Genomic DNA, 27,070 nt, shown 5'->3' on the forward strand with positions numbered 1-27,070 from the left:
CATTATTTAAAAAAAAAATAGTAAAAAATGTCCTTTGATTTTTTGTCATTCCCCTGTCGAGGAATGGAATGAATGTTTCTCACACCTGGTAATAGTTGTATTAACTCATAATTCAATCTTTGAATTCTGGTCTCCTCATAGAAATAATCTTAATTAGTTCTTTTTGAATAAATATACAGTGTCGAGTCTATTCGGGTAATATCAAGTTAAATCTTGATAAATATTTTTAATGACTGTCATTACCCTGTCTTTGATAATTAATTTAATTTTGTAATAATCGCTCAATGAATGATTGACTCTTGTTTGTATAGAGTTTCCCCCCCCTTACTTTGAGTGACATTGGTATTTGTTGTTTGCAGTTATGACAATATATAAGTTAACTTTAATTTTTGTCATTCCACTGTCGTCCTTCCCCTGTAAAATGTATGGGAAACAAATAACCACAATGACTACTTTTTGGACACCACGACATTGGATCTTTTTCAATTTCATAAAAGTAGTGTTTCCTTTTCCCACATAAATTATAATATCGTCAGTAAAACGCATTATTTCCTCTAAGTGTCATTCCCCTGGCACAGTGAATGCCATTCCTTGCCCTGTCCAAATTGCGCTGTTTAGGGAAAATGACCCATATGTTTTAAATGCCTAGAGATTTTTGGCAACAATTATTTTATTTTTGTAACTCTTTCTTCTATGTTGCTGTATGGCAGCGTTTCACAAACTTTTTTGTCTTGTCAACCCATTTCAAAATCTGTACCAAACATGTAGAATGCAACTTGTGAGTTAACATTTTTTATTCTCATTATTTATTTTTCATTTCTGGCTTGCTATAAATCTCTCCAAACTTCCACACAGCACTTAGCTTAAATTTTAGTGGAATGATTTTCATAACATAAGTTTCTTGCCAGTTTTGCTAACTGTAACCAAATTGTTGAATGTCAAAGACTATGCAGGTTGGTGAAGAAGCCATTAATTAGAAAAAAATTGGTGATCATTATCTCAATTATTGTAATATTTCCTTAAAAATTTTAAAAAAAAATAAATAAAATACCTATAATAACTCTATTTTGACATGATTTTAAGTGTCCCTTAAATTAAAATAGTCAAACTGTTTAATTTTGGAAGTTTTCAACTATTGAGTTTCTAAGCATTTTTTCTTTTTTTTCCCTATTCTTAATGAATTTTTTGATTTGAAAGAGTATTTTGACATTGCCAATGTTGCAGTATTAAATTATTATTGCCCAAGATTTAGTGGTTGTGCCAAAGTTCCAAGTATCCAAAGAAACTCCTTTTACTGTTTAGCTAATATAGCTAAAATAAAACTAATTTGCTTAAAATTTGTGATTGTGAATAATTAGATATATTTAGCAATTTAATGTCAGCAAGTTGTAAGTATCATTAAAAAAAAAAAAAAGCTAAAATGTCAACATGTTGCAATCATTTGGTTTTTGTTAAGCAGTGGGTGACTTGTTAAGTGTTTAGATAATGCATTATCAGAAATTTAGTCAAGTAAACTCATTTTTTTTTAGTTTTTAGAAAATGTTTGTGTGGTTCAAAGGAAAATATTCTTTTTTTCATGGGTTGGGGCCAAAGATTCGACGTCAGTTGAAAGAGATCATTAGAGATTCCCAATTATAGAAATCTTCCCATTTTGTCTGATAATATGTAAAGTAAGGCTCTCATTAGAGGAAATGAGCTGATGTGTGCCTCACATGACTTCCTTTTACTCCAATTTAATGTCATTTTCCCATCATTGACAATTTTAATGTGATTCAATGGTTTACTCTCTAAATATCACCAACAGTGGCTTAATTAAAACCAGATTTAAAAATTTAAATTAAAAAAAATCGCTAAATTTGTCGCCAAGTTGGCAACAAATCTTGGGGACCAAAAGACTGGTGATATATTGCCAACTGTCCGCCAAATTGCAACACCACTTGAGTTTACATCAAAATTAGCAATGATTTCCCCCCAAAAAGGGGCAAAAGACCCCTTTAAAAACATCCAAATGCAACCAAAACGGGAGGTGCACAACTAGACCCCACTAGGAGCCTATGTACCAAATTTCAACTTTCTAGGACATGCCGTTCTTGAGTTATGCGACATACATCTGCACATACGTACATACGGACGTCGTACATATGGACGTCAGAAGAAAATTCGTTGTAATTAACTCGGGGGTGGTCAAAATGGATTTTTCTGGTATCTGTACGTTCCTAGGCATATATCCACGTGTGGTCAGGTCAGAAAAAAACTCATTCATTCGGGGGTGAGAAAAATGGAAATTAAGGCCGATTTTTGAGTGAAAATTTTTTGCGAATACAATACTTCCTTTTTTTGTAAAAGAAAGTAAAAAGGCGTTGTGACTGGCTTAACAGTTTTGCAACCCTGAGAAACAATGCTTATGTTACGAGTCAACATTTTTTGAAAGTTAAGCAGGGATTTAAAATTGGCTGATATATTTGTCAAAGGTGAACAACCCATTATAAAAAGTATACTACACATTTATTACAGCTGATTTTTTTTGCCCTTACTGGTACTTTTACGAAAAACCGGGTTGACTAAACGTAACTATCGAATAACGAGCGATGCATGCATATATAAAACTTTTTGTAGTTCATCTCTTGCACTTACATTACTTTTATGCCTTTTAGGAACTTTTTTTTTTATCTTGCGTTATGGTTCTTTCTTTGCTTTCTTTCTACATTAGTATACGAAATTGCATGGAAGAATTCAGTTTAATTTACTCAATATGAATGTGCCAAAAAAAAAAAAACTTTTTACTAACTGAATAACATAGTTTTTGGGCTTACTAAATCCTAAGCATCTCTCTTTTAAAAAGCTAACTTTATTCAAGTTGATAGTTTCGTCAAATTCTAGTATTCTGCCAATATACTGGCTATCATCATAAGAAACTCTCGTTGTACATACTGACGTCATGAGAGAACTGATTGTAACTAACTCGGGAATCGTCAAAATAAATCTTTTGCTTGTCTATAGGTTCTTAAGCACTTATCCACGTGTGGTCGAGTCGAAAAAGAACTTAACATTCATTCGGGGATGAGCAAAAAGGATTAAGGTCGATTTTTGCGTGAAAATTTTTTCGCGAATACAATACTTCCATTTTTGTAAAAGGAAGTAAAAATGTGGGTGAGAAAATTTCAGGGGTGTTTGCGATTCAGATTTTCAAGAATTCCAAAAATGGCAAAAACAACTTTTTTTTTTAAATTTTACTTATGCTAAATGATTCACTATATCAATTAAAACAAGTGCGTAGAAGAAATTTGAAATGATGGACCTGAACTTCTATTCATAGATTTTTCTATTATCTCTTACCTATTTGATGTGCTAAAAGCAGGGTTGGCAAGTTTCTGCCGAGGCGGTTAAAACCACTGGTAGAAACCAGTTAAAACCGGCATAGCAAAAACCACTTTCTGCCACATTTGCGGCAGAAACTGGCAAAAACTCACAAAATGACAAAAAATTAATTACTGACATACAATAGAATGCATGGAAAAACATAACTAGTTGTTAACCCCAAAGCACACTTTAATTACAATATCTTCACAGTTAAAACTTAAATGTGACATTGTTTTAACCCTGCAGTTGCTTCTTAGAAAAGGTGTTTTCAAAAATCTAAACAGTTTCTCAATTTAATGTGCACAAACAAGAAATTTTATAATATTCTTGCTACAGAAGAGCTAGTAGGCAATGCATAAAGGAACAAGCAATGTTTGTGAAACTTTCATCTATTGTATGTATATTTTTCTAAACTGGTTCACCAACTAGGGTAATGGTAAAACTTTTACTGGAAAAATAAGTTTTGAGAAATAGGGCCAATTTATTTTATAAAGCTGTGACATAGCGACAAAATCTATGTTAATATTGGCAAGTAAAATTCTGGCACTTTCTTGAAGCACACAATAATTTCAATCACAAGCAATTTAGATGAAGCATATAAGCAAGCAAATTACAATCAGTGATGCCTGTTTAATTCTGTATGTCACTCCTATTTCCTGAGCACCCGTATTATTTCTCTTCCTTTGTTATATTAATCCAAACTTTTCGAGCATCTGCAATTGAAAAGTTCCTTTTCTGAACTAAATCAAGGGCACTAGCATAGGATTTATTTTTTTAAATGATGAAATTAAGTTTTATTTTTAGTTAACTTAAACAAATATCATTTAATAATTACTTTGGTTATTAAAGACGCTTTTAAGTTTTTACCAGTTTCTGCCGGTTTTGTACCGGTTATAACCAGTTTCTGCCACTGGAACACCAAAAACTAGTTTCTGCTGGCAGAAAGCCAACCCTGGCTAAAAGTCCTGACCAGAGAATGAAAAGTCTTAACTTTTTCCCTCTCTTATGTCATTGCAATGCCTAGATTTAAATGCTTGTTTCGAATGTTGCCACATATGTACATCATCATTAGTAGCAATTCCTAAAATCACGATCGTAAAAAACTGAATATCAGCATGGTTTTTCATCAGTTTTAATTTCACATCAATTATCTTGCACAATTCAATGTATTATTAAACTGTTAATCAAAATTATAAATCTACTCCTCTAACAGGCTGGTGTTATTTGTGCATCATAAAAGAATTACAAATGTGACCGAGCTGGAGCGGTAAAATTTGTTCAGGAACTTGATAAATGTTTTAAAGAAATATTATGGTACTTGTTTTTGAATCATATGTATGTAATTTGACTAGGTTTTAATTAAATCACAATGTTTCAGCACTATTGATACATTAGAAAATGAAATGCAACATTTTTCCAACTGAAGTGACGGATATAGCCCCTTTCTCTTCAAACTTGAACTCATCATATGTTTCTGATGATGCAGAAAATGTTTTTGGTGGAATCAGCAAGAGTGAGTATTTTCATAAGATTTTTTGAAAATTTGAACAATTTCAGTTTTATGTTACTAATTATGGGAAATAAATGATTGCATATATTTATATTAATTACACACTGAATTTTCTTTATGCGCGAGTACAGTGAAATCCCATTACAACGAACTTGAAAAGACATTGTAACGGAAATAACATTGTTAATGTAATTCAAGCAACATAATGAAAATTAAATTGAGACTGATAATTTATTTCATTGAAAGGGATATATCCCTGTATTGGTATTTGTTGCAATGGGATTTCACTGTAGTAGTTTACATTGATTGATATTTGCTTTTAGACATGGGTTTTATCACTTTGTTTACTTAAGGTCCCCTAGTTACCCTAGGGTCATGAAATTCCCAAAAATGCTAAACTTGAAAATTAGTCTCAAAAGTCTAGAAAAAAGCACAGAAGTTTTCCAGAAGATGAACAAATTTAATCCTTTCAATAATGTTGTAATGTTTGTACTGTGAATTTTGTCTGTGAAATCTCAAAATTTACAAAACTTCTACTCCCAAGCTGTGTGGATCTTGGAACTCTACTGTATATATTTTATATTCATGACCATATCATATTAACTCCTCTTTTAAGTTACAATTTAAGAGAGTAATTTAGTTAAATTATTTTCAACATACAGTGATGCCTGTGCTAAAAATTTGAAGGAAGTCCCTTGAATAATCAGGGTTGGTTAAAAAACCGGTTTTTTTCATAAAAAAAAAACAAAAGAACCGTTTTATTTTTGGTTAAAACCAGGTTTTTTTGGTTTAAACCGGGTTTTTTTTTGGTTTAAATACTATTTGTGAGAAAAACAATTTTCGGAAGGTAATTAAGGTTCCATGTAATTAACAGTTATTCAATAGTCACATTATACCTAATTTCTTGATTAATTAAAGAGATAAGAACAAAATCTTGTAACTAAATTAAATAGTTAAAATAGCTTTCTCCCGGGAAACACTGATTGAAATGTTTGATTTGATTAACATATTAGTATGCATGTATATATAGACCCTTTATGATACGAAATACTTCAAGAAGTGGTTGTAATGCGGGTTAACATAAAATATAATGAAGATCCAAGAAATTTTTTTTATAAAACCAACATAATATGAATAATTATCGAATAAAGGTAAAAGTTATATTTTTAAGCATCATCTTTTCAAAAGAACAATTTTCATATTTTTTCTTTCTGATCTTACAAAACGCTGATTTTTATATACACAATGTCGCAAATATTGAAATAAAGCAAAATGTACAACAGTACATGATTGAACAGTCAAAAAAATCGATTACTGTGGTACTGACAAAGTTTTAAAAAAAAGTGCTGCTCTATATTCGATTCCGTTCTTATTTTGGAAAGACTTGGAAAAGATATCGACTATCGCTAAAACAAAGAACCAAATCAAAAATACAAAAATTGGTGTAACATGGCTTAAATTACAGCTTATTTACTGGCATACATGTTGCATCCAGCATTGAAGTTTAAAAAATATTAAATGCAAACTCTTTAGAACAAATAAATGTGTAGCAAATTCTATTTCAAGAAATTTTTTTTGCCAAAAACATTATATCTTCTGCAACAGTGACTGAGTGGTGGAAAAGCCAGGAAACAGAATTTGAAAAATGCAATGCAACCGTCTTTAAAAGTCTTCAATAATGTAAAAGTTGCTATGTATTTATGCATATGTTATTGTGGTGTAAAGTTGATTTTATGTAATTGTAAAAAGATTTATACACATATTTCTGAAATGAGTTGAATGCATTACATATACAGGGTGTCCGAAAAGTCCTCGACACATAACAATGGTATTTTAGGTTAAATGTGTAAAGGACTTTTCGAACACCCTGTATATTTATTTATGAATGTAATTTTACAGTTTTTGTTTGTAACAGATTAAAAATATTTTGCTTTAAACCAAAAGAACCGTTGTTTTCTCCAACAGTCTTCAGAAAAAATTCATTTAGTTGAAAGCCTTGAACAAAAAGATTAGCTTTGAAGCTTTTTCCAATCTTAATTTGTTTCTGTTGGATATAATTTGAGATTAATGGCCTACAGCTAAGCTGAAAATTAGGCAACTCATTTCCAACTAAAAATTTGAGGTAGTGGTCTGCCCGAAGAAAATAAAACATGAATCATTCTTTACACTGAAAAACATTTATTTGACACATATTGAAAAATGATTACAACACAATGATTTGTTCCCCGAAGAAAAATTAAAAAAAGAGATCTTACAATAAGTCCATGCATGGATCAAAAGTCCTATTGGTGTTCCATGGTGACGCCTCACCGGTCGTTGGACGGCATGGCAATTTCCACGAATTGCAGGCAGGTCAGTTCGTACCGCGTGAGCAACAGTTCACCACATCAAGGAAAAGGCACACCAAGGATGGACACGATCTTCTTTCACAGGAGAACAAATAACCCCCATCAGGGAAAACTATAACTTTTCACTTTGGTAGACGTCATCACAACGCGCTTTCCAAACTTAAGACATCAGCAGTGCTTTTTCAAGAAAGACCAGACCTCACCCAAGAGGCCAGTAGCGAAAATTTATGATGACATTTGACGAACACGTTCACAAGACACAGACAACACAAGACGAGGAGACGAGTAGAAAAAGTAACGAAGCCAAGCGATCGAGCTACGGCCGGTCTGCGTATTTATAGCCAGATTCGGCCTTTCCCGAAACAATGTGACGTTACATGATTTGCATATTGCCAGAACAACACTACTCCGTAATCATACAGCTTGCAGGTTGCACTATTCTTATTTAATTTGGCATTCAGCACTTAACACCTCAACATGATTTCATCACGTCATCGACACGTGCTCTTTCGGAAATTTACCGACATCTGCCGAATGACGGCAACCAATCATAGCGTGCCACATGTTTTTCCGAACACTTCCGATTCAAACTCGGACATTTGAGTGTTGGTGGCAGGTGGATGGGATTCCCCGCGCAAGGTTTTCTCTCGGAATGGCAAAAGGTAAGTCACAAAATGTTTTTTTTTTAAACAATATTGGTGAAATCCTTCAAGAACCAAAAATAAAGGCATTCAGCCCAACAGTTTCTTATTCAGTATGTGTGGGGAAATCAATGTAAACCTGTAAAATGGATTTTTGTTTTGGCTTTAAAAAAAAAAAACATTTAAAAAAAAACGCATGTTTAAAAAAAAAAAAAACAATTGGTTTAAACCGTGGTTTAAACCAAACAACCCTCTGAATAATTGAACCCCTTTTTTATTGAAATTTTTTTTTTCTGGTTTGTAACAAAAACATCACTTCAGTGTCACTGTAGACAGTTGTATTTCAGGTTGCGAATTATCTGTGCATTTTCGTCACTTTTTTCTTTTAAATCAAATGATAAATTTCTGGAACACTAAATTAATATATCTAATTTTTGAATTAAGTGAAAAATTCAAAAGCAATGGAAATAGAAATAAAGCATTGTTTTAATAAATCTTTAATAATATTATAAAGAGAGAGGGCGGATTTTTGTGTGTTTATATGTTCGAGGTAATCTCCGGAACCACTGCACCTATTTGAAAAAGTCTTTCACTATATGAAAGGTGCTTTCTTACTGAGTAACATAGGCTATAATTCGAAAAAATCCGTTAAATAATTCTTTTTTTATTCAAATTTAGGCCCAAATTTCACGTAAATTGCCTATTATTGGCTATTAAAGGGGTGAAAAATTACTTGCACATATTAATATTATATATCGTTAAAAAGGGTAGAATTTTCTGCATTCTAAACAATTTATTTCAATGCTCTAACTTAATTACAAGGGGAGTAATTTGCGTTTTTAGCTCGAATTTTTTTAGGCTAAGCTGAAATTTAGGCAATACTTTCTTCATTAAATCTATCAATAAAAAGTGAAGGAATTGTCCCACAGTTTTCTTTTTGACAGCATTGGAAAAAGCGAGATTTTTTACTCCAGATCTCTCTCGACCTTTGGTCGAAAAAATTAGTTTCTGTCTTCAAAGAAAAACAGGTTACAAGCGTTTTTAAATCAATTTCGAAATATGTCATTTTGATTCAGGTTGTCAACCATTTTTTTTTTGCGTTTCCATGGTTACACTTTTTGAATCCTTTGCATCTGATTTCTTAAACTTATTTTATTTCATGTTTCCATGGTTACACTTTTGAAATCCATCTTTCGCATTTTAATTTCTTAAAAGTGTTTTAATATCTGTCGTCATTGTTTGGAAGGGTAATTTTGCATGATGTTTTTTTTTTCTTTTATTTAAGTTATTCTTTAAGTTATTAAGTTATTCTTTTAATTAATTGTTTAATATATGTCACTTGACACAATTTTTGTTCTCAAAGTAGACCGGGCAAAGCCGGGCAACGCAGCTCTTAATATATACAGATATGAAAACTACTGTTAATGCAATTTTATACCTTTTTGTTTGTTTGGTGGAACATTTATTTTTGCCAAAGAAAAAACATCTGCTTCACTCGCAAAAAGGCTGGGTTCCGGTAGCGTGGTCGCTTGGCACGTTAGCCGCTGAGCAGGGGTTCAGTCTAGGATTATTGTTTTAAGGCAGCCGTTAATGTAATTCATTGTTTTGGCGATTTGTTTTGAAAGAAAAGAAACTTTTGATTTGTTTTTATCCGAGTGAAATGTACGACATTTTCTTCTTTTTTCTGACGATGATTTTTTAATGTTCCACGGGATGTTTTTTTTTTGTGATAGCGTGGTTGCTGGGCAAGCTTGGCGATAAACAATAGAGCTGCGGAATTATTTTTACATTTGAAAGATATTATTTGATGTCTTTTTTTGTTTATTTGGTGAAGTAGTTAAAATTGCAGTAAAAACCGCTTCACTCGCTAAATCAAGTTTTAAAGCAACTGTAAATCTAATTTAATGATTTGACGAAAAGTTTTAAATTCCAAAGAAACTTAAATAGTCTTTTTTTTTTTTTTGAAAAGATGTGTACGCATTTTATACAAAGAAAATCGATCATTTCACATCAGAAGGGGAGGGGGCGTCAATTTTTTTTATTCAACGGATTTCCATTAAATTTTTAACATGGGCATCGCTGTGCGGGTACTGCTAGTATATATATATATATATATATATATATATATATATATATATATATATATTTAAATTTTGCATTTATGTTTTAAGTTAAGGTGTAAAAACTAATGTTAAATGCGTTATTTTATTAATAATACAATCACTAGTTAAGTTTACTACAGTCCGATCCTGATTTAACTGGGGACTGAAACTTTTATCCGTTAAATCGGGGTTATTCGTAAAATCGGGGTGAAAAAAATTTAAAAAATTGCACCTACCTTATCTAAAACCCCTAATAAGCAACTGCGCAAAAATATCCATAATTTGAAAGTGTGCACTTTTTATTCAGCATTTCACGACTTATTACACACTAGTTAATTTGAAATTTTAAGCTACTGAGTAATAGATCTTTGACAATTTCCTTGATACTTGACTCGAAATAGTTCTCTTTGGACTTTATGGAGAGAAGAAAATACTGTGTCATTTGCAGCACAAGATATGTTTTTACAGTTTTCAGGCCATGTAAAGCATTAGAAAAAGTAACATTTTTAATGGGAGTTTCATTAGCTATCTCTTTTTGCATCAAAATCAAGATTCGTTGATTGCCCCTCTCCTGTCAAAAATTTCTGATTCCAAGAAAAGTCTTTATGGATTGTAAAATACATTTGAAAAACAGTCCAATATTTCCAAACTCAAATTAACAAAAAAACAAAAAAAAAATCTGACTTAAAATAATTTGTTAATGCGGAGTTCATTGTTCAGTAAATAGGGGTTTTTGCCTTCATTTTAGTCAGGGATAAAGAAGAATATTCGTTAAATCACGAAATTCATTTAATAGAGGTTCGTTAAATCAGAGTCCGACTGTATATTGTGTCATAGTAAACTTACATTGCATTTTTCAAACCTGTGTGGCATTTATTAAAGAAATCAATGTTTTCAATTAGAGCAATATAGTTGAAAAATCACAATTAGTAGGATTATTTGGTAAATGCATACATGTTCAAATCTGAAGTTTCAGTTTCTGCAGTCTTCCAGCAGCCATTTTTAGGGGGGGGGGGAAACCAGTTTAGAAGGCTGTAATTTTAGTATTTTTTGTGATTTTTTTTTTTAACAGGAAAGAAATTATCAGAATTTCTTTAAACGTGGAGGATATTTTATTCATTTTTTGAAGTACACTGTGTAATTTTTTGAAGTCATTTCAACCAGAATTAGTGGAGTTAGAAGCTGCTGTCCATGTGCAGTCGCCATCAGAGCTTGTTGCTGGTGTGCATTACTGAAACCAATTTTTGCCTGTAATCAGGATAATTTTTCTTTCTTGTAAACAACATATTTCACTAGACTATGAACCTAATTATGATCAAAAAAGATGAAAATTGCACGTTTTTGAAGTGTTTGATTATGATGTTATGCTTTTCTACCATTTTTTCGCACTTGCATTAAAAATTATATTTTTATTAATAATATCATCAAATAGTTAGGCTCATATAGAGTATAATTGAATAAAGAATATTCGCACAAATTTTCAGAATGATTGGCCGAAAACTCTTTGAGCTAGAATGCACACCAGTTAAAAAAAAAGTTGTTTCAAGAAAAAAACGTAATGAAAAAAAAATGCTGTGAACGTTTTCAAATCTCCACTATCACTTTAAGTGCTCATAGCATCGGAACTAATCAAAATTTTTTCTTTCAAATTTTGGCAATGTATTCCTAAAGCTTTACTAGCACTTTATTACATAAAAAAAAGTGATTTTTTGATCGGTCTAAACTGTTTCCCCCTTTAAGTACTCTCTTTTGTATGGAAAATGAAGGAGGTCTAGTCTCTATCACTTTGATCAACTGAGGTTTTGTTTTAATTCGGTGGTATTATTTCAGAAGAAGTTTCTTAATTGTGAAATAAATAACATAGTGTATGGCCTTTGTTTTTTTCCAGATGGTTTGTGGATGTGGATTGTCCACGATACAGTAATTGATGTATATAATACAGAAAACAGTGAGTGGTTTGGTGGTCATTGTTTTGGCAAATCCTTAAAAAATCCAGCGGCATTAATAACTACAGTGGTGGAGTTTAATTCATCTCATGTTTCATTCCCATGTCTTCTTCTGGCAGTTGATCAAGATCATGAAAGTTTAATTTGTATGTTTGATGCAAGCACTTGTGAAGTTGTGAGATCTGTTCTTGTACCTCTGAAGGTAAGTTGAATGTTTTATAATGTTTTATAATGAATGTCTATCAAAATCCAACTGTGCTCTTTTTTTTTTTTGAGCAATCACGATTGCTAATTGTTTTCATTTGACTGTACTTAATGTTGTGGTTCCTTTTTCAACTTGGACCAGGGGCTACCATCGCCCATCGTCCTCTGCATGTGTGGCTCCTCTGGTCCTAAATACTGCCCCCTGAATCTGCTTCTCCTGGTCGGTGGCATCCATCTCCTACACACACATGCTCATACACAAGCACGTTTATACATCATATGCACACTCGCACACACCTTTACACACATACAACTACGCCAATGTATGCACGTTAGTGTGCATACGTTGACACACAGGTCTACGCACACACACAAGCCTACACAAACACACAACTATACACACGTAACCGCCCAAGAGGAGGGGCAGACTTGGGACACAGGAGCCGTTTCTACAAACAATAAGTCCAATGAGTAGGGTCCTGTCGCAACTCGAGATTGCAAAAAACATAATTTGAATTCAGAATTCAAATTATTATTATTTTTCGGAGAGAGCATTGTTGACATAATAACTGCAAAGCATAAGAGTTCTTGATTTCTGTGACATAACTTTTAAAAGTAATACTAGAGTTTAGATTTTGTTTTGTGCCTAATGATGATATTTTAAGCTAAGTCATAAAGATTTTTGAAATTTTTGCCATGGTCTATTGTGAAAATAAAAGTTGTGTCAAGTGTTGCCTGTTCAACAATCAAGTGGAAAAAAAGGAAAAGATAGTGTAAAATTTTTCTTTAACATGTAGGAAAGAAAAATTTTAAGACTCAAAATTCAAATTTAAATTTTCTTTCAGTCCAAAAATTCAGTCCTTATCATTAATAGGCATAAACATTCCATTTCACAGATTTTTTGGTGAAAACACTCTATGCAAAATCCTGAGCATCAAAGGACATCCATGCCAAATTTGGCAAAGATCTGACGTAAACTGTTTGGGAACCCCAAGATTTGTATAATCCTGGTCTTCCCAAACTTTTTTGATTCCCGGCACCCTTTGAAGAATTGACATTTTCTCACGGCACCAAAGCCCATCTGTGTTACTTATATACACATTGATACCATAGAAATTTTGCAGCACCCCTGACCTCTACCTGCGAAGCCCTAGAATGCTGCTGTATCTACTTTGAGATCCCTGGTACGATTCATTATATGCTGCTGAGTGTTTGGTAAAGAATATCTATGAATAAAATAAACAAAAAAAAAAAAAACTCTAAATTATATCCTTAGTAGTGGGCTCCATTCTATGCTAGTATCGATTGCCGCCTGTGGCGCCTGTTTGTGCTTCGTAACAAACCATTACCATCTCTAATGCCAAAAATAGTTGTGTGTGTGAAATACGTTGGCATTAGAGGTTTCTGCAACATCGTAGTCACTTTCACTGTGACTACGAGTCACTTTGACACTTGAACGAAATTAAAAGTGCCAATTTTGTTGAGGATTTCATAGCCAATGTCATTTAGACCAAGAGCTGGCACCAATATTTGGGTAGGTATTTGAGGCAAGCTGAAAACTTGTCACATATCTCTCTTATTATACCCCAACTCTGAACTGCAGACCTGGTTGAGGATTAGCGGAGCTAAATCAACCCCTAAATTTAAAAAAGAAATTTTTTTTGGTTCCAAAAATATATTTGAGGCAGTATGCAATTTTGATATGTTGTAGTTTAAGGTTTAAAAAATAAGAAAAAAAAAAGCCTGACAATTTAGTTGGGGTTTTAACATTTCCAGACGCATACAAAAATATTTTGCAGAAAACGTAAAAAATGTATTTGAGGCAACTTGAAATTTTAAGAGGAGATTATTCATGGCAAAAAATAATGTTCTCAAAAAGAAAGATCATTTTGCTGGGACTTTCTACCTGCCAGGTGATCTAACAAATTATGTATATGTGCAAATGAGCAGCAGACGTAATATGTTTTTTTAAAACAAGGGTATTTATCAAAACTTTCAAAGGGGTATATTAGAGTTTTAAAATTTCCTTTATCAACTTTTTTAAAGAAAACTTCTTGTTGATGTAGTTCGTTGAAAAGGGAATCTGTTGAAACTAAACAATTGAACATCTGTCTCTGCTAGCTATAATTAAAACTCTCCTATTATATGGCTCCACATGACCAGGTATAGTTTTTACAGTAATAAAAGAACTTAAAAAGTTGTACATTTTGAAGAAAAGTATTTTTTTTTCCCACTTAAAATGTAACTAATATAAAGTAGAATAATTAAAATACAATGAAAATATTTCACTTAACATTTTTTTAAATTACAGGAGCAGCTGGGTGTAATTTAACACATATATATTTGATTAATGAAAAATATTATTTTGTATACTCAGATAAGTAATAAGTATCGTAAATTGTTCCTAACTATATATTTTTTGAGGATATACAGACTTTTTATGGCACATTATTTATTGGAAATAATAATTGACCTTGAGTTTTGTTGAAAATACGTAAGGGCTGCACTCTTTGCTCTCTATCTCAAAAACAGTAAAATGTATTTTAAAAAATGTTTTATACAAAAATCGTAGAGAATTTTATTTTCTACAATATTTAAAATATATGTTTTTCACATTAAACCTATAAGATTACAAAAGAAAAAAAATTGTGAGATTTGACCTTGAATATCTTAAGACGTGGACACAAGTTTTGTGATTTTATGAGACTTTTGAGACAACATTTGAAAAGACAAAATAAAGGTTTATACAAGTTTACAGCTTCTTATCTCTTATTCCGAGGTGAAACCCCTAATATGACTGGACTGTAACGTTTTATTTTTCTGGCAATAGCTAATCAATTATTCTTTAACTGTATCTAACTGCCAAACCAGAATGTGCTGAAAACTGGCATATATGTTGCATAACCATAGGCGGATTTAAGACTGAGTTCCTGGGGGGGCAGGATTTTTTTTTTAGCAACATTTTTATCGCCCTCCACTCCCATGTTTTTGTCTGTTTCCTGTAATGCATAATCTCATGCTTTATTTTTTTGTGTGTCGTTTTCATTTAATGTGTGTTTTCATGCTGTCCTTTTTGAATTGACCTTAAGAGAGGGAGCTGGTATCAAGAGAGTGACGCAAGGCTCCCTTTTAAGTGTGAAATAGAATATCTCCAATTTTAGGGGGCCAGGTTTTGCCCCCGGAGGAAATTTTGTAAAATGGATATAAAATTCTGCATTTTGAAGCCTTATAAAGGTTAATTGGATAGACATAGAAATTCATAACTAGATTATACAGTTGTACAGTATTGTTCTAACTTTGTAAGAAACAGCCATTTTAAGTTTGAAAGAAAAAATAAACTATAGATTTCTCATTACAACAGCCTTTTTTAACTATAAGTAGTGCAGAAAATGAAAAGGAATAGAGGTAGTGTATCATTTTTTCTCTGGCTAAACAGATTAACAATATGCAGTAGAAGTAATTGGAGCACACTTTGCTTAGAATTTTCAAAGACTTATGTAATTATTTTCAAGGACTCTAGAATAAATAAAATTACTTAACGCACTTCATTTGTGCTTTCCAGTCTCTGATATTTTAGTACTTGATTGTAAATTTTTAGAATCCTATTCTGACTTTGTGAGAAATAGCTATTAGGAAACCATAGATTTCACATGACAACAACTTTTCTTCAGTTGTAAGTGGGGCAGAAATAGAAGTTTCCGTGATTTTTTTCCGTGCTAAACAGATGGACAATATGCAGAAGAAGCAAGATAAAAGCAATTAATACAAAAGAATTTCCAAAATACGGCATTCGGGATTGAATAAATAGCAAGATATGAAGCATGTGAGTCACAAAAATTTATTTCAAATAATATGGTAACAAAAGTGAGAACCATGATTTTTACATTTTTAATACAGGATGTGGCAAGGAGCTGAGTTTGACATAATTTGGCATTCCTCCCCCTCTACCATTTGTTAGAAATTTTAAAATTTAAGGTTTGTAGCGACACGTTTCAAAATATTCAAGGTTTTCAAGCACTTTGAAATTAGTTTTTTCAAACAATTTCCATTTTTTAAGGAACGAATCATGAATTATTTTTGGGAGTTAGGGACCCACTTCAAAGCAGAGGCTCTAAGCAATAGCTTGTTTATCTTATAGGCAAATTTGACCCTGTTTGTAATCCAGTCTTACCTGCAAATTTTTGCTTGAGTTTTTTTTTGTAATTTTTACGAAAATTCGTCAGTTTTTACGGTTAAAGGATTTTTACTATTTTACCAATCTTTGTTAGGTTTTTATAGACTTTTATGAAAGTTCAGCAAATTTTTCCAAAACTTTTGATGACTCAGTTATTTAGATTTCAATTATGACAAGGACTGACTCACTTAGACTTAGATGATTATGACTTACCATACTTTTTAAACAGTATTTATAAATTAAGTAAAATTGTACTCTCCCTCTAAGTAAAAAGATTCATTTAATCAGAATACTCAGATAACTGAAATTTATTCAGTTTGCGGTAGTATTTATTTTCTTTCTCTCTCTCTCTCTCTTTACAAAAAAAAAAAAAAGACAGAGAAGAGAAAAAAATATGTTTTTTAGAATTTCTCAAAAGGCCAATTAATCTACTAAGAACATAAATATTATGGACAAATATACTTGAAATGTTGACACAAATCATAACGAGTAGATCGTTCTGTTAGCGCGAATAGGGGGGGGGGTCCCCTTTGCTTTAGATTCTAATTTGTTAAAATAATCGTCAATTATTATAAGTGTTGCAACTTAATGTATCGCTGGTTTAGCCTATATTTTCATTCATATACTTGCCCGAATGGTTTTCAGTCAAAAATAGTGAATTTAGACACATTTTCAGCACCCCAGTGACAGCTGTACTATTTGTATTTAATGTTCGTTCCCCCCCCCCCCCGCCCCCCGTTTTTTTTTCTTTTCTCCCATCAGAAAAGGACATTCGTTTTTCTCTTCATTTTCATTAAACTATTCAAAAACGAAAAAGTCGTGATTTTTTTGTTTTAAGATTTTGGAAGATGTGTTGTTACTATATAAAATCCTCCCAAAACTGGGGGAGGGCATTGCCCCTATGCCCCCCTCCCCTATAAATCCAACCATGCCCATCTGAACTATTCCAAAAAATATATATATATATTTTTATTTTTGAAAGATGTGTTGTACTACATAAAGTCCTCCCAAAACTGGGGGGGGGAAATTGCCCCCCTCTGCTCCCCCATAAATCCGCCCATGTGCATAACAAACGCTATATCTTAGAACAATTGTAGATTGTCACTGAAAGTGACTTACATTCTATCAAAAACAGCCTGAGATATTTTTGAGGTGAAAATCCCATGTTCTTTCTTCAGAATGTTGCCAGGGTAAAAGTCCCTAGTCCCCATAGCACTGGACTAGGGACTTTACTCTAAATATTTCCACATTTTATTATGTGTTTCTCTTTATCAAACTCCATTGTGTCCCATATGCTGCAGAACATTTGCAATCAACCAAAAGCCTGTTGTAGAACATTTCAAAGCATTATGGGGGGGGGGGGTTACTTACCTTTTATAGCATGTGAGGCTTAAATAGAGAATGCTAAGGAAGAGGAGGAAAGGAGGCAACACATCTTAGAATGAATGACTTGACCAAAAAAGTAAAAAGTTTAGAAACCGCTACTAAACATACTTATTTGATAACTGACTTCATTATTCTTTTCTTTTTTGGAATTATAGGTAACATCATTAGAAATAGTTGATGGCAATGGTGGAGCGTGCATAGAAACCCATTTCTTAAACCCTGTTCTTCGATGTATGTTTGGAGTGATTGCTATTGGATCTGTACATGGACAAATATATTTCCTTGATCTGTGTCTTGATGAAGAATTTGTGTGTGATGAGAAATTGCCAAATATAACTTGCGTTCTCAATAAAGAAGAATTTTCTCCCCAGAAAAGAGAACATGTTATTTCCAAGAACCAGCATATTTTTATTTGTTTGAATGGTATGTTGATTTTCTCCTTATTTGCGAAACAAAATCTGTTTTAAATTTTATTTTTTATTTTGAGTTTTTGTTTTCTTTTGCAGGTAAAGCAATTAAAGATGGTGGCTTTGAGTTTCAGGGCCGGGATAGTTCTTTATCTAAATTTCCTAATGGTATGTAGTAAAGAAATAATGTTTATGGTTAAGACAATATAATTTTAACTTTTTTGAATTTGACTGTGACTTAATATTAATGTGCCTTAAAATTTCTCATTTTGTAGAACTATAAAATGTAGCTACAATACTTGCTCAGTTAAAATTGTTTGAATCTCTTTAGGTTCTTTCCTTTGGAATTCCTTAAATGAATTCCTATAACGGGTAATGCTTAGTTATGGAAAAAGACAAACACTAATTAACTTTTTTCACATACATTCGTAAATTCCAAAAAGGCAATGATATGTTTTTTATGTAAATAAAAATGTATAAAATAATATATTATATTTACATTACCTGAAAAATTAGATTGACTCATTATAAAGTTCACCTTTAGCCCCAAAGCAGAATACTACTAAATTTGCGACATACGTCGCAGAACAGATGTCTGAGCTGCAGAGCAATTCTGCTGAAATGTGAGAGGAAAACTAAGACAAAGTTTCTGCAGAAACTCGACAGATTTTTGTGAAATTTCTGCAGAAAATCTGCAGCAACTTCAGATTTTCTACAAATATCTTCCAACTCAAGACAGAATTTTGCACAAATCCTGCTGATTTCTTTAAATTAGAAGAAAATCTTAAATTCTCGGAAATTGTAATAATTAGGTGGAAAGTTTGCGAAACATGTTGAATTCGATAAGTCATCTGCAGGAACTTTAGATTTACTTTGAACTTAAGTAATCTGCAGAATTTGTGCAAAATTCTGTCTTGAGTTGGAAGATATTTGTAGAAAATTGGCAGTTTCTGCAGAAATTTCATATTCTTAATCTGAAAAGATTCTGATTTTTCTAGCGTTTTTGGTTCCCCTTTTTTTTATTTTTCCCTATCGATCTTCATCCACTGGATTTTCCCCCATAAACGTATGTTTTGAAAACTTGCCAACATTGAAACACGTCCATCGCCGAAAATTGCGTGTCTTGTTTAAGATTTCAATCCTTTTGCATCCCGAAAATATTTCAATTATTTAGAAAGTTTTGAAGAGTTTTGTTACATAATGCCCTAACTTGACTCATTTTATTTATTATTTTAGTAATTTATTTATTTATTAACATTTTTTTGCTTACTTTTTCATTCCATGTAAAATCTACGTGGTTTGACACCTAGGTTCAGATATTTATAAAATTTTATATCTTTGCTTTTTCTATGCATTTTAGATATTTTTGGAGAATCTCCATTAGTTTAGGTTCCGCAGAAATGCATGGCAACAGTAAAGTTTTAAAAACTGAAAAAAAAAAAAAAATGCATACAATGTTTGAAGTACTTGCAGAACAATTTTGGTCAAACGATTTTATGTTGCAGAACATCGTCAAGTATTCTGCTTTGGAGACCTTTAGTTTAAATCAAATTTTAAAATTTCTTGTAAGTTGAACATTTTTTAGTTCTAAACATACTTGAAGTATTTAATTTCAGATTAATTCATTTGTTTTGGTTTATACTAGTGTGGATTGCTTGTATCCAAATGGATGAAAAGATGAGGAGGACTGAAGTTAGGTCAGATTTTCATTGATCCCCTAATTTCCAATTGAAATTACCCCAAAATGAGCAGATCTTACTATAATTGTATTAAAATAGATATATTACCTTAAAATCAAATAAGAGGGAACATAAGTTTTGTAATCAAATATTCACTTCAGTAGAGCTGCACCTGACCTAGTAGTTTGTTGTTTGGAATCAGCTAGAATGGCACTCGGGACCATACCTCCCCATTTCTTCTACAAAGATTGCGAGAAGAGTGAATCACCAGATTTTTTTTTCTCTATACGCTTAAAAGCAATTTTATTCTAAAATCACTTTAAAACATCCTGCAGCCCAAAGTTCCTTTTCTTGTACACTGTTATTATAGTATACTCTCATGCCCCCTCTCATTCCCTTTCAATTTCAGATTATGTGTTTGTAACAGCTTTAAAGTATATTCGTAGCTCTGCTACCCTTGCAGTTGGCTTCAGCTTTGGTGGAATCCAGTTATGGGATCTTCATGACTTTTCACTGCAGTAAGGACAAACATTTTATGCATCGGGGTTATTGCATTGCCTAACATATTTTTAATTACTTTAATTGTGCTGTTATTCTTTATTTGTATCTATAGTTGAAGAAAAAATCTTAATGAAACAAAAAACTTTAATTCCTTACCATTGCATTTTAATTTATTATTATTATTTATTTGTTCTTGTGTTGTAAAAAAGTGAGAATGATTTAAAGCTATATAAAATAATATATTTGCTAGATTGCCCCCCCCCCCCGAAAAAAAATCTTTCTGAAATCAATATGCATACCAGCTAAAGTTGCGCCAAATGACATTTTAAAGGTGTGGTAAAGAAATTTAACCAAATATTTTAAGATTAACAGACCTCTCATGAACATCCAAAGTATTTTTTTCCCCCTTTTGACACAAAATATGTATGATGCAATAAATATTTCACATAAAAATATTTTTGTTGTTTACTAATTTTTACGTTTAAAGCATAATAAAGATTAAAACTTAATGTTTTTCACATTAAAAGCAATCAGTTCTGGTTAGCTTTAGTATTTTCAGAACTCGGAACCTCTTAAATTTAGCCGCCATCGTATGTTGCAGAACATTGTCGTTTTGTTCCCGACTTAAGTTACGCTCTAAAGTTAAAATTGCATGTTAGCATTTTGTACACAAACTAAATCTTACATTCTTTTCATTTTTGATTAAGTTTTAATTATTTTTTATTTTTTATAGTTAAGTTTCATTTTAACTTATAGGTAAGTTTTTAAATTCAGCATGAGTTTCAAAAGCATCTCCTATTTTGGGATATAGACATCATATACTAGAAATCCTGGCTACTAATGTATTTGAACTGTTCTATCCATCATCAGGATTACACTTTGCCATTCTTGCTCGATTAAAAGATTTTTGAAATATTATAAGCCGAGATAATTATGAATCAATTGATAAACACACTACTGATTATGTTTTAATAGAAAATAAAAAGCAGTGGTTATAGAATAAACAAAATCATGTTGTACAGTTCCTTAGGCAACAACTAAAAGAGGAAATCCAACTTTGTCGTGATTATTTAGAGTTTTTAAAGCTATCACTGATTGTTCTTAGTGAGGCTGATCACATTTTTTTTAGTATGCTTAGTTCACCTGGTGCTTTTCACCAAGCAAGATGGATGGCAAAAGGCATTTATTGCTTGAAGATTTTGTGCTTTTGCAAGGAGTTAAAGCTACCATCATATGAGATCCAAGCATTAAAAAGAATATGTCTGCTCATGGCAGCAAATCTATATAAAAATTTGGCTCAATGCCCCCAGTAGCTGCAATGAGCCACATAATGGCCTACACCTTCTACAACTAAAGGAACTATAAAGAAACTAATAGTGAAATGACTCTTATAGCACCTAATAATTTTTATGGAGAACTTTTAGTATATAAGTGTGGATTTAGTTGCATTAGGTTTTATCTCAGATCTCGCACCTCCAAAGAAAAAGCTGCCATGGTTAAAGCTTTACACCAACCAAAATCTGGTAAGGATTTTAGATATAAATTCTTTTTGGAGTGAGCCATTGTTGGATTTTGTTACAGAGCAGTCTTGAAACCTGTTTTCTGTAATGAAATTTTATACTAATTTCATACATGAACAAAAAGAAATGATTACACCAAATTCAGGAAGTAGTGTTGGCATTGAAGGTAGTAAATGATTGCAGCAGATCAAGAGATTTTTATTTCAAACTTACTAATGATGTAGAACAGCGTCAACTCGTTTTTCGAATGGCGGAAATCAAACTAAAAATTGGTGAAATTTCCATTAAAATTTTTTAAAAAGTAATTTCAGCAAAAAGAAGATTTAAAATTTCAATTATAGTGCATTATTAAAAGAAAAGTTTAAGAGAAAGTGTTTTTGTGTTGTGTAAATTTTATAAAACTTAGAGAAACAAAATATTTCTCAATAAATTAGGTTTTTAAAAACTTTTAAGGGTGTTGAGCTGTTACTTAATACTCTTCAAATGGTTTAAAATTTTGCACGACAGTTATTTGCGTAATATGTCACAATTATCCATGGTATGCGAGTTGAAATTCCAAAAAAAAAAAATTCTCCATAAAATTTTGGGACAGTCTAATATTTACCCGAAGCACCAGAGAGTGTTCTGACTTGGTCATAAATGCAAAAAAAAAAAAAAAAAAAAAATGCATATAAATATCCCATGGCTTTTAAAACTTGTACATTTTTTTATATTTCAGTTATGGTCTGCTGAAAATCTTTTGCTCTGAGCTAATGCCTATGAATGTGCAATTGATGATATTTTCTTTTGTAACTAAAAATATTACCATTTCAGATTCACTGTAACAAGCGGCTCTGATGAGCAACCAACAATTACCTTTGCTTTTCAAGAACCTGAAAATGATCCTAGAAACTTTTGCTACTTGTGGATTATCAGAGGTCCTTTAAAAGAAAAACAAAAGTAATTTTTTCTTTGTCATTTTGTTCGGCAATTTAAATCTTTTTAACAATGTTTATTTTTATAAATATCTGCAGTATGAATAAAAACTAATTTTTTCCCTAGTATTGATTATCAGCAATTTTATTTTTCCTTCATAAAAAAAAAACTCATTTATCATTTTATATAGAGACTAAAGTACAAAGTGGTCTAAATGTGAGCGTATCCCCCTTTTATTTTCCATACTAGTGGTACCGGTACGGCTTTGCCCGTAATAGAAAAATTAAAAGCTCTCTTGGTTCACCTGTATATTTACAAATAATGTATGGTGAATTTTCTCGCCGATTGACTTGTGCCCATGTTACGGTTCCACGTTATGATAATTTCTGAATTCACTCATCCATCTTATGATAGTTTTGTTCTTAAAATTGGAATAGAAAAAGAACCACATCGAATTTTCGAAAAATCGCTTCGAGGTGCACACCCCCATGCTATAAACGAACGAACTTTGTGCCAAATTTCATGAAAATCGGCCGAACGGTCTAGGCCCTATACGCATCACAGAGATCCTACAGACAGACAGAGAGACTTTCAGCTTTATTATTAGTAAAGATTATGTCATTTATAGTTGAAAGTTTCTGATATACAGTAACCTTGTATAACAAACATTCACCCACAACTGGTGTAATGTTGAAAATAAATGTGGGTGCTCCCGCTTTTTGGGACTATTCTTCAATTGTACAAAACTTGAAATAAGAACATGGTAAAATAAGCAATACTCAAAAATTTACTTTACTTATTAAGTATCCTTTGGTGGAGAAAACAAATCTATTTCATTCTTTGATGAATGCAACTTAAGAATTTTCTAATCAATTTATAAAATAACTTGATTAGATGGGTTAACACATGAACATTTTGAAAATTGAACTGTTATTCAAATCAATGCATTCATAATAACTTTTCTGAAAACAGTAACATTTCATACTTTACCACTTCATTCACTCATGGCCTTTTAGCTTCTTTTTGTAATTAATAATAAAACGACCCACCCTGTTGAAGATGTTTGTTTGAAGAAATTTCAAACTCTGGAAAAACTATGCAGATAATCACCTTATAATTTTAACTGTTGCAGTGTTCTTTTACGCTTTTGATCATTGCATTATGGTAAACAATTGTTCCTTGCATAATTTTTCAGGCCTCAAGATGTGTCAGTTGCTACTTTATACTCTTTGACCTATTTCAAAAGAGAGTATGTTGACTCATTTGGTTTTCTTTACATTGTAAGTTAACTTTTTTTCCCTCTTCTTCAAAATAAAGGAAAATAATTTGAAATTTTATCAAAGTTTGAATTTGTAATTATTAATAACTTAGCATGTTATTGGTTTGGATCAAAAGGACTGAGTTATTTTGCTGAAGGAAAAAGTACATAAGAAACAAGAAAATAATATTATATTTTATTAAATATCTGCTCTCAGCTGCTGTACGTTATAACAATGCAATGTAGTAATACAAAAAATACAATGGTGAGAGAAATATCATGAGCACAAGAAAAAAAAAATCTAGAAATACCTTGGTCAGGGAGCCTTTTGCACTGACAGAAGTTATGTAAGTGACAAGACTTGTGGATACTTGTTGAGACTCAGACATGTTTAGCTAGCAGAATGAGGGCTAATAACCACAAATCAAAAGCATTGATTTTGCTTTCAAAATTTTAAATATGTTCAAGTATATAAATTGAAAAAAAAATAGCCTTGATTCAATCCCGTAATATAAATTGAGCAACTTGAACATCAATGAAAAAAATGTCCCATAAACAAATTTGTATTATGAAGCACAGATATCTTGAGGAAAAATAACAAAATACAAATGGAAAGTTCTTGAAACTTAATTTGAATATAAAAAACTCCCCCCCCCCCTCTCCCTTTGAAATGGAATTAAAAAAAAGGTCTCTTAATAGGGAAGCTCCTAGAAGCATTTTAAAAGGGGTCTTAGGTCATCTTGACCTTTTTACGACTCACCATTTCTGCTATTTTGGGATTTGAAGAAACTTAAAATCATCCAATACCGTTAAAAATAAATTATTTTCTTGTAGATTTTGTGCTGTTTTCCTTTTTGTAATATTGAATCAATTCTGCTGTTAGTACAAAATCGAATTACTTTGAGTCAAAAATTTCAGCTGAACAACTTATGTATATAAAAAAAGGCTTTTATGGGAGTAATGTTCACTGTCACTTTTATTCACTTATATTTGTTACATCTGCCTTATGTTTACACTAGTTATTGATCATTGCACATATTATTTAAGGAGCTGCGTAGTTGTAACAAACGCTTTGAATATCCCATGACGAATGATCCATTTATGCCTTTGCAACTAAATCCATCTTTCGGAACTCGTCTTCTGTCGTGTCAAACTATATCCCAAGCAGATGTTCATCATGACACAGATGCTGTGCCTGGAAGTGACAGTATGTATCATTTTGCAATTGAACGGTTTATTTCAAAAATCAGTCAAGCAACAAAGTTTATAATTTTAAGAAAGCATTTATATCATCACATTACATCATTCAATCTCAATTGCAAGACTTTTTACTGAAAGAAATATATCTAAATATGTATACATATCAGTTTAAAATATTGTAATCTTTATGGAAAATTTTTAAAATAAGAATGAAAATGTTTTTTTTAGAACTTTTAGAGTGTTTAGCTTGATTGGTTTTTGAAATAAATGGTTCAATTAATTCTGCATTCTAAACCAATTATGCTTTTGCATTGCTTTTTAAGAAAATGCTGTTAAATCTGTTTATTTTCAATGCTTAACTCATTAAAATAGAAACAATACAATAAGCCATTTTAATTGATTTTTTTTAACTTTTTACTTCTACAATATATTTTTAAAAGAATAGTTATAAGCCTTTTTAAAACTATTAATTTTTGATGTATATAAACTTAACTGACCCACTTCCCCCTTCATATTTTCTGAGTTGCAGATTTCTTCCTTCTGTTGTGTACAGCCATGACAAAACTTATAAGGACAAGAAAAAAATCACCAATTCTAGGTGCTACTTGGTTGGAAAATAATGCAAATATTTTTATGATAAAAATACACGAAACGAAACATTTTCAAACAAACTAAATGTTTTTGAAAATTATTAAATTGCATGAATATTTAAGGTTTTACTAGTTTGCCACTTGGGGAAAAATTCTAAAGGCACACATTTATTTTGCGTCCGGGAACAAAAATTTGCATATTTAGTTGTATAATATGATTATTTACAATAACTCAAATCTGTTACGCAGTAAGATTGTTCGCTTAATCTCGACTTTTATCAGGCTGAACAGCACACTACTCTCTGAATGTGAAAAGAGACAAAGTAATGCTTGCAAAAAATGTAGAATTAGTGCACGTGAAATTGCAAGAAGGGTAAACAGATCTAATATAGTAATTTATAATTTTTTGAAGAATCCAAAAGAGTATGGCTAGAAAAAGCGTACAGGCAAGCTTCTCACACTTACTAAGTGCCAGAAACAAGCAATCGTTCATGGAGCTGGCTTTAAAAAAATGCATTTCTACTCAAATTAAAAGTTAAATGAATGTACCTTGCACTACCCAAATGGTGCGTAATGTTTTGCAAAAAAGAATTCCTATGTTACATGTGCTAAACTACGATCACATTCACAATTTACAAAGGTTCAAAAGAAGCTTTGATTGGAATTCACTAAGAAACACTTTTCTGTTGGTTCTCGATGGAAATATACCATATTTTCTGATGACAAAATTTTTTATTTGCACGGAACAGATGATTTTCACCATTACTGGCATGATTTGTAAAACGAAACATTTTTTTTCCAAACAATTCGGATGCGGCTTTGTAATGAGTGTGGGCAGGTTTTGCAGCTAATGGAGCACCACCAGTTGTGTTCGTCTGAGATCTCTTAAATTCAGAATCATGTGTTGATATGCTAGCTGAACATTTATTACCTGTAGCACACCTTATCACCAGTGACGATTATTTGTTTCACCAAGACAATGTAAGTTGCCATGTGTCTTGAGGATCACAGTCATGGTTTGAGATGACAGTAAACTCCCGATTATATCGGCGGTCGGATTATCCGCGGGTCTTTAAATAATTTCTTTTCTTCAACGATGGTGACTTATGATTATGTTATCGTTTGTTTTTAGCTTTTTCATGTATTTTTTGCAATCAATGTTATTGATGTTAGCTATAATTTTCTATATGTGTGAGTTTTATTTCTATTTTTTAGCTATTGTATACACCAGTATCATTTTTTACCTATAATTCGGATTATCCGCAATTTTACTTATCCGCAGTTACCATGCCACCCTAATCTGTGGATAATCAGGAATTTACTGTAATT

At 31.8% G+C, this 27,070-nt stretch overlaps 1 protein-coding gene across 1 annotated transcript in view; it reads left to right on the top strand.

The window, feature by feature from the left end:
• Positions 1-7,870: 7,870 nt before the first annotated feature.
• The window catches only part of LOC129228516 (protein ELYS-like), an 85,291-nt gene continuing 66,091 nt past the window's right edge, over positions 7,871-27,070 (top strand). Inside the window, exons 1-8 of the mRNA XM_054863196.1 lie at positions 7,871-7,880; positions 11,850-12,109; positions 17,827-18,094; positions 18,178-18,246; positions 20,167-20,275; positions 22,592-22,717; positions 23,889-23,973; positions 24,999-25,158. Of these exons, the coding sequence (XP_054719171.1) occupies positions 7,871-7,880; positions 11,850-12,109; positions 17,827-18,094; positions 18,178-18,246; positions 20,167-20,275; positions 22,592-22,717; positions 23,889-23,973; positions 24,999-25,158 (1,087 nt within the window). The remainder of the gene's footprint in view (positions 7,881-11,849; positions 12,110-17,826; positions 18,095-18,177; positions 18,247-20,166; positions 20,276-22,591; positions 22,718-23,888; positions 23,974-24,998; positions 25,159-27,070) is intronic.

The sequence above is a fragment of the Uloborus diversus genome, chromosome 8 (genome assembly GCF_026930045.1).
Source record: "Uloborus diversus isolate 005 chromosome 8, Udiv.v.3.1, whole genome shotgun sequence".
NCBI classification, from domain to species: domain Eukaryota; kingdom Metazoa; phylum Arthropoda; class Arachnida; order Araneae; family Uloboridae; genus Uloborus; species Uloborus diversus.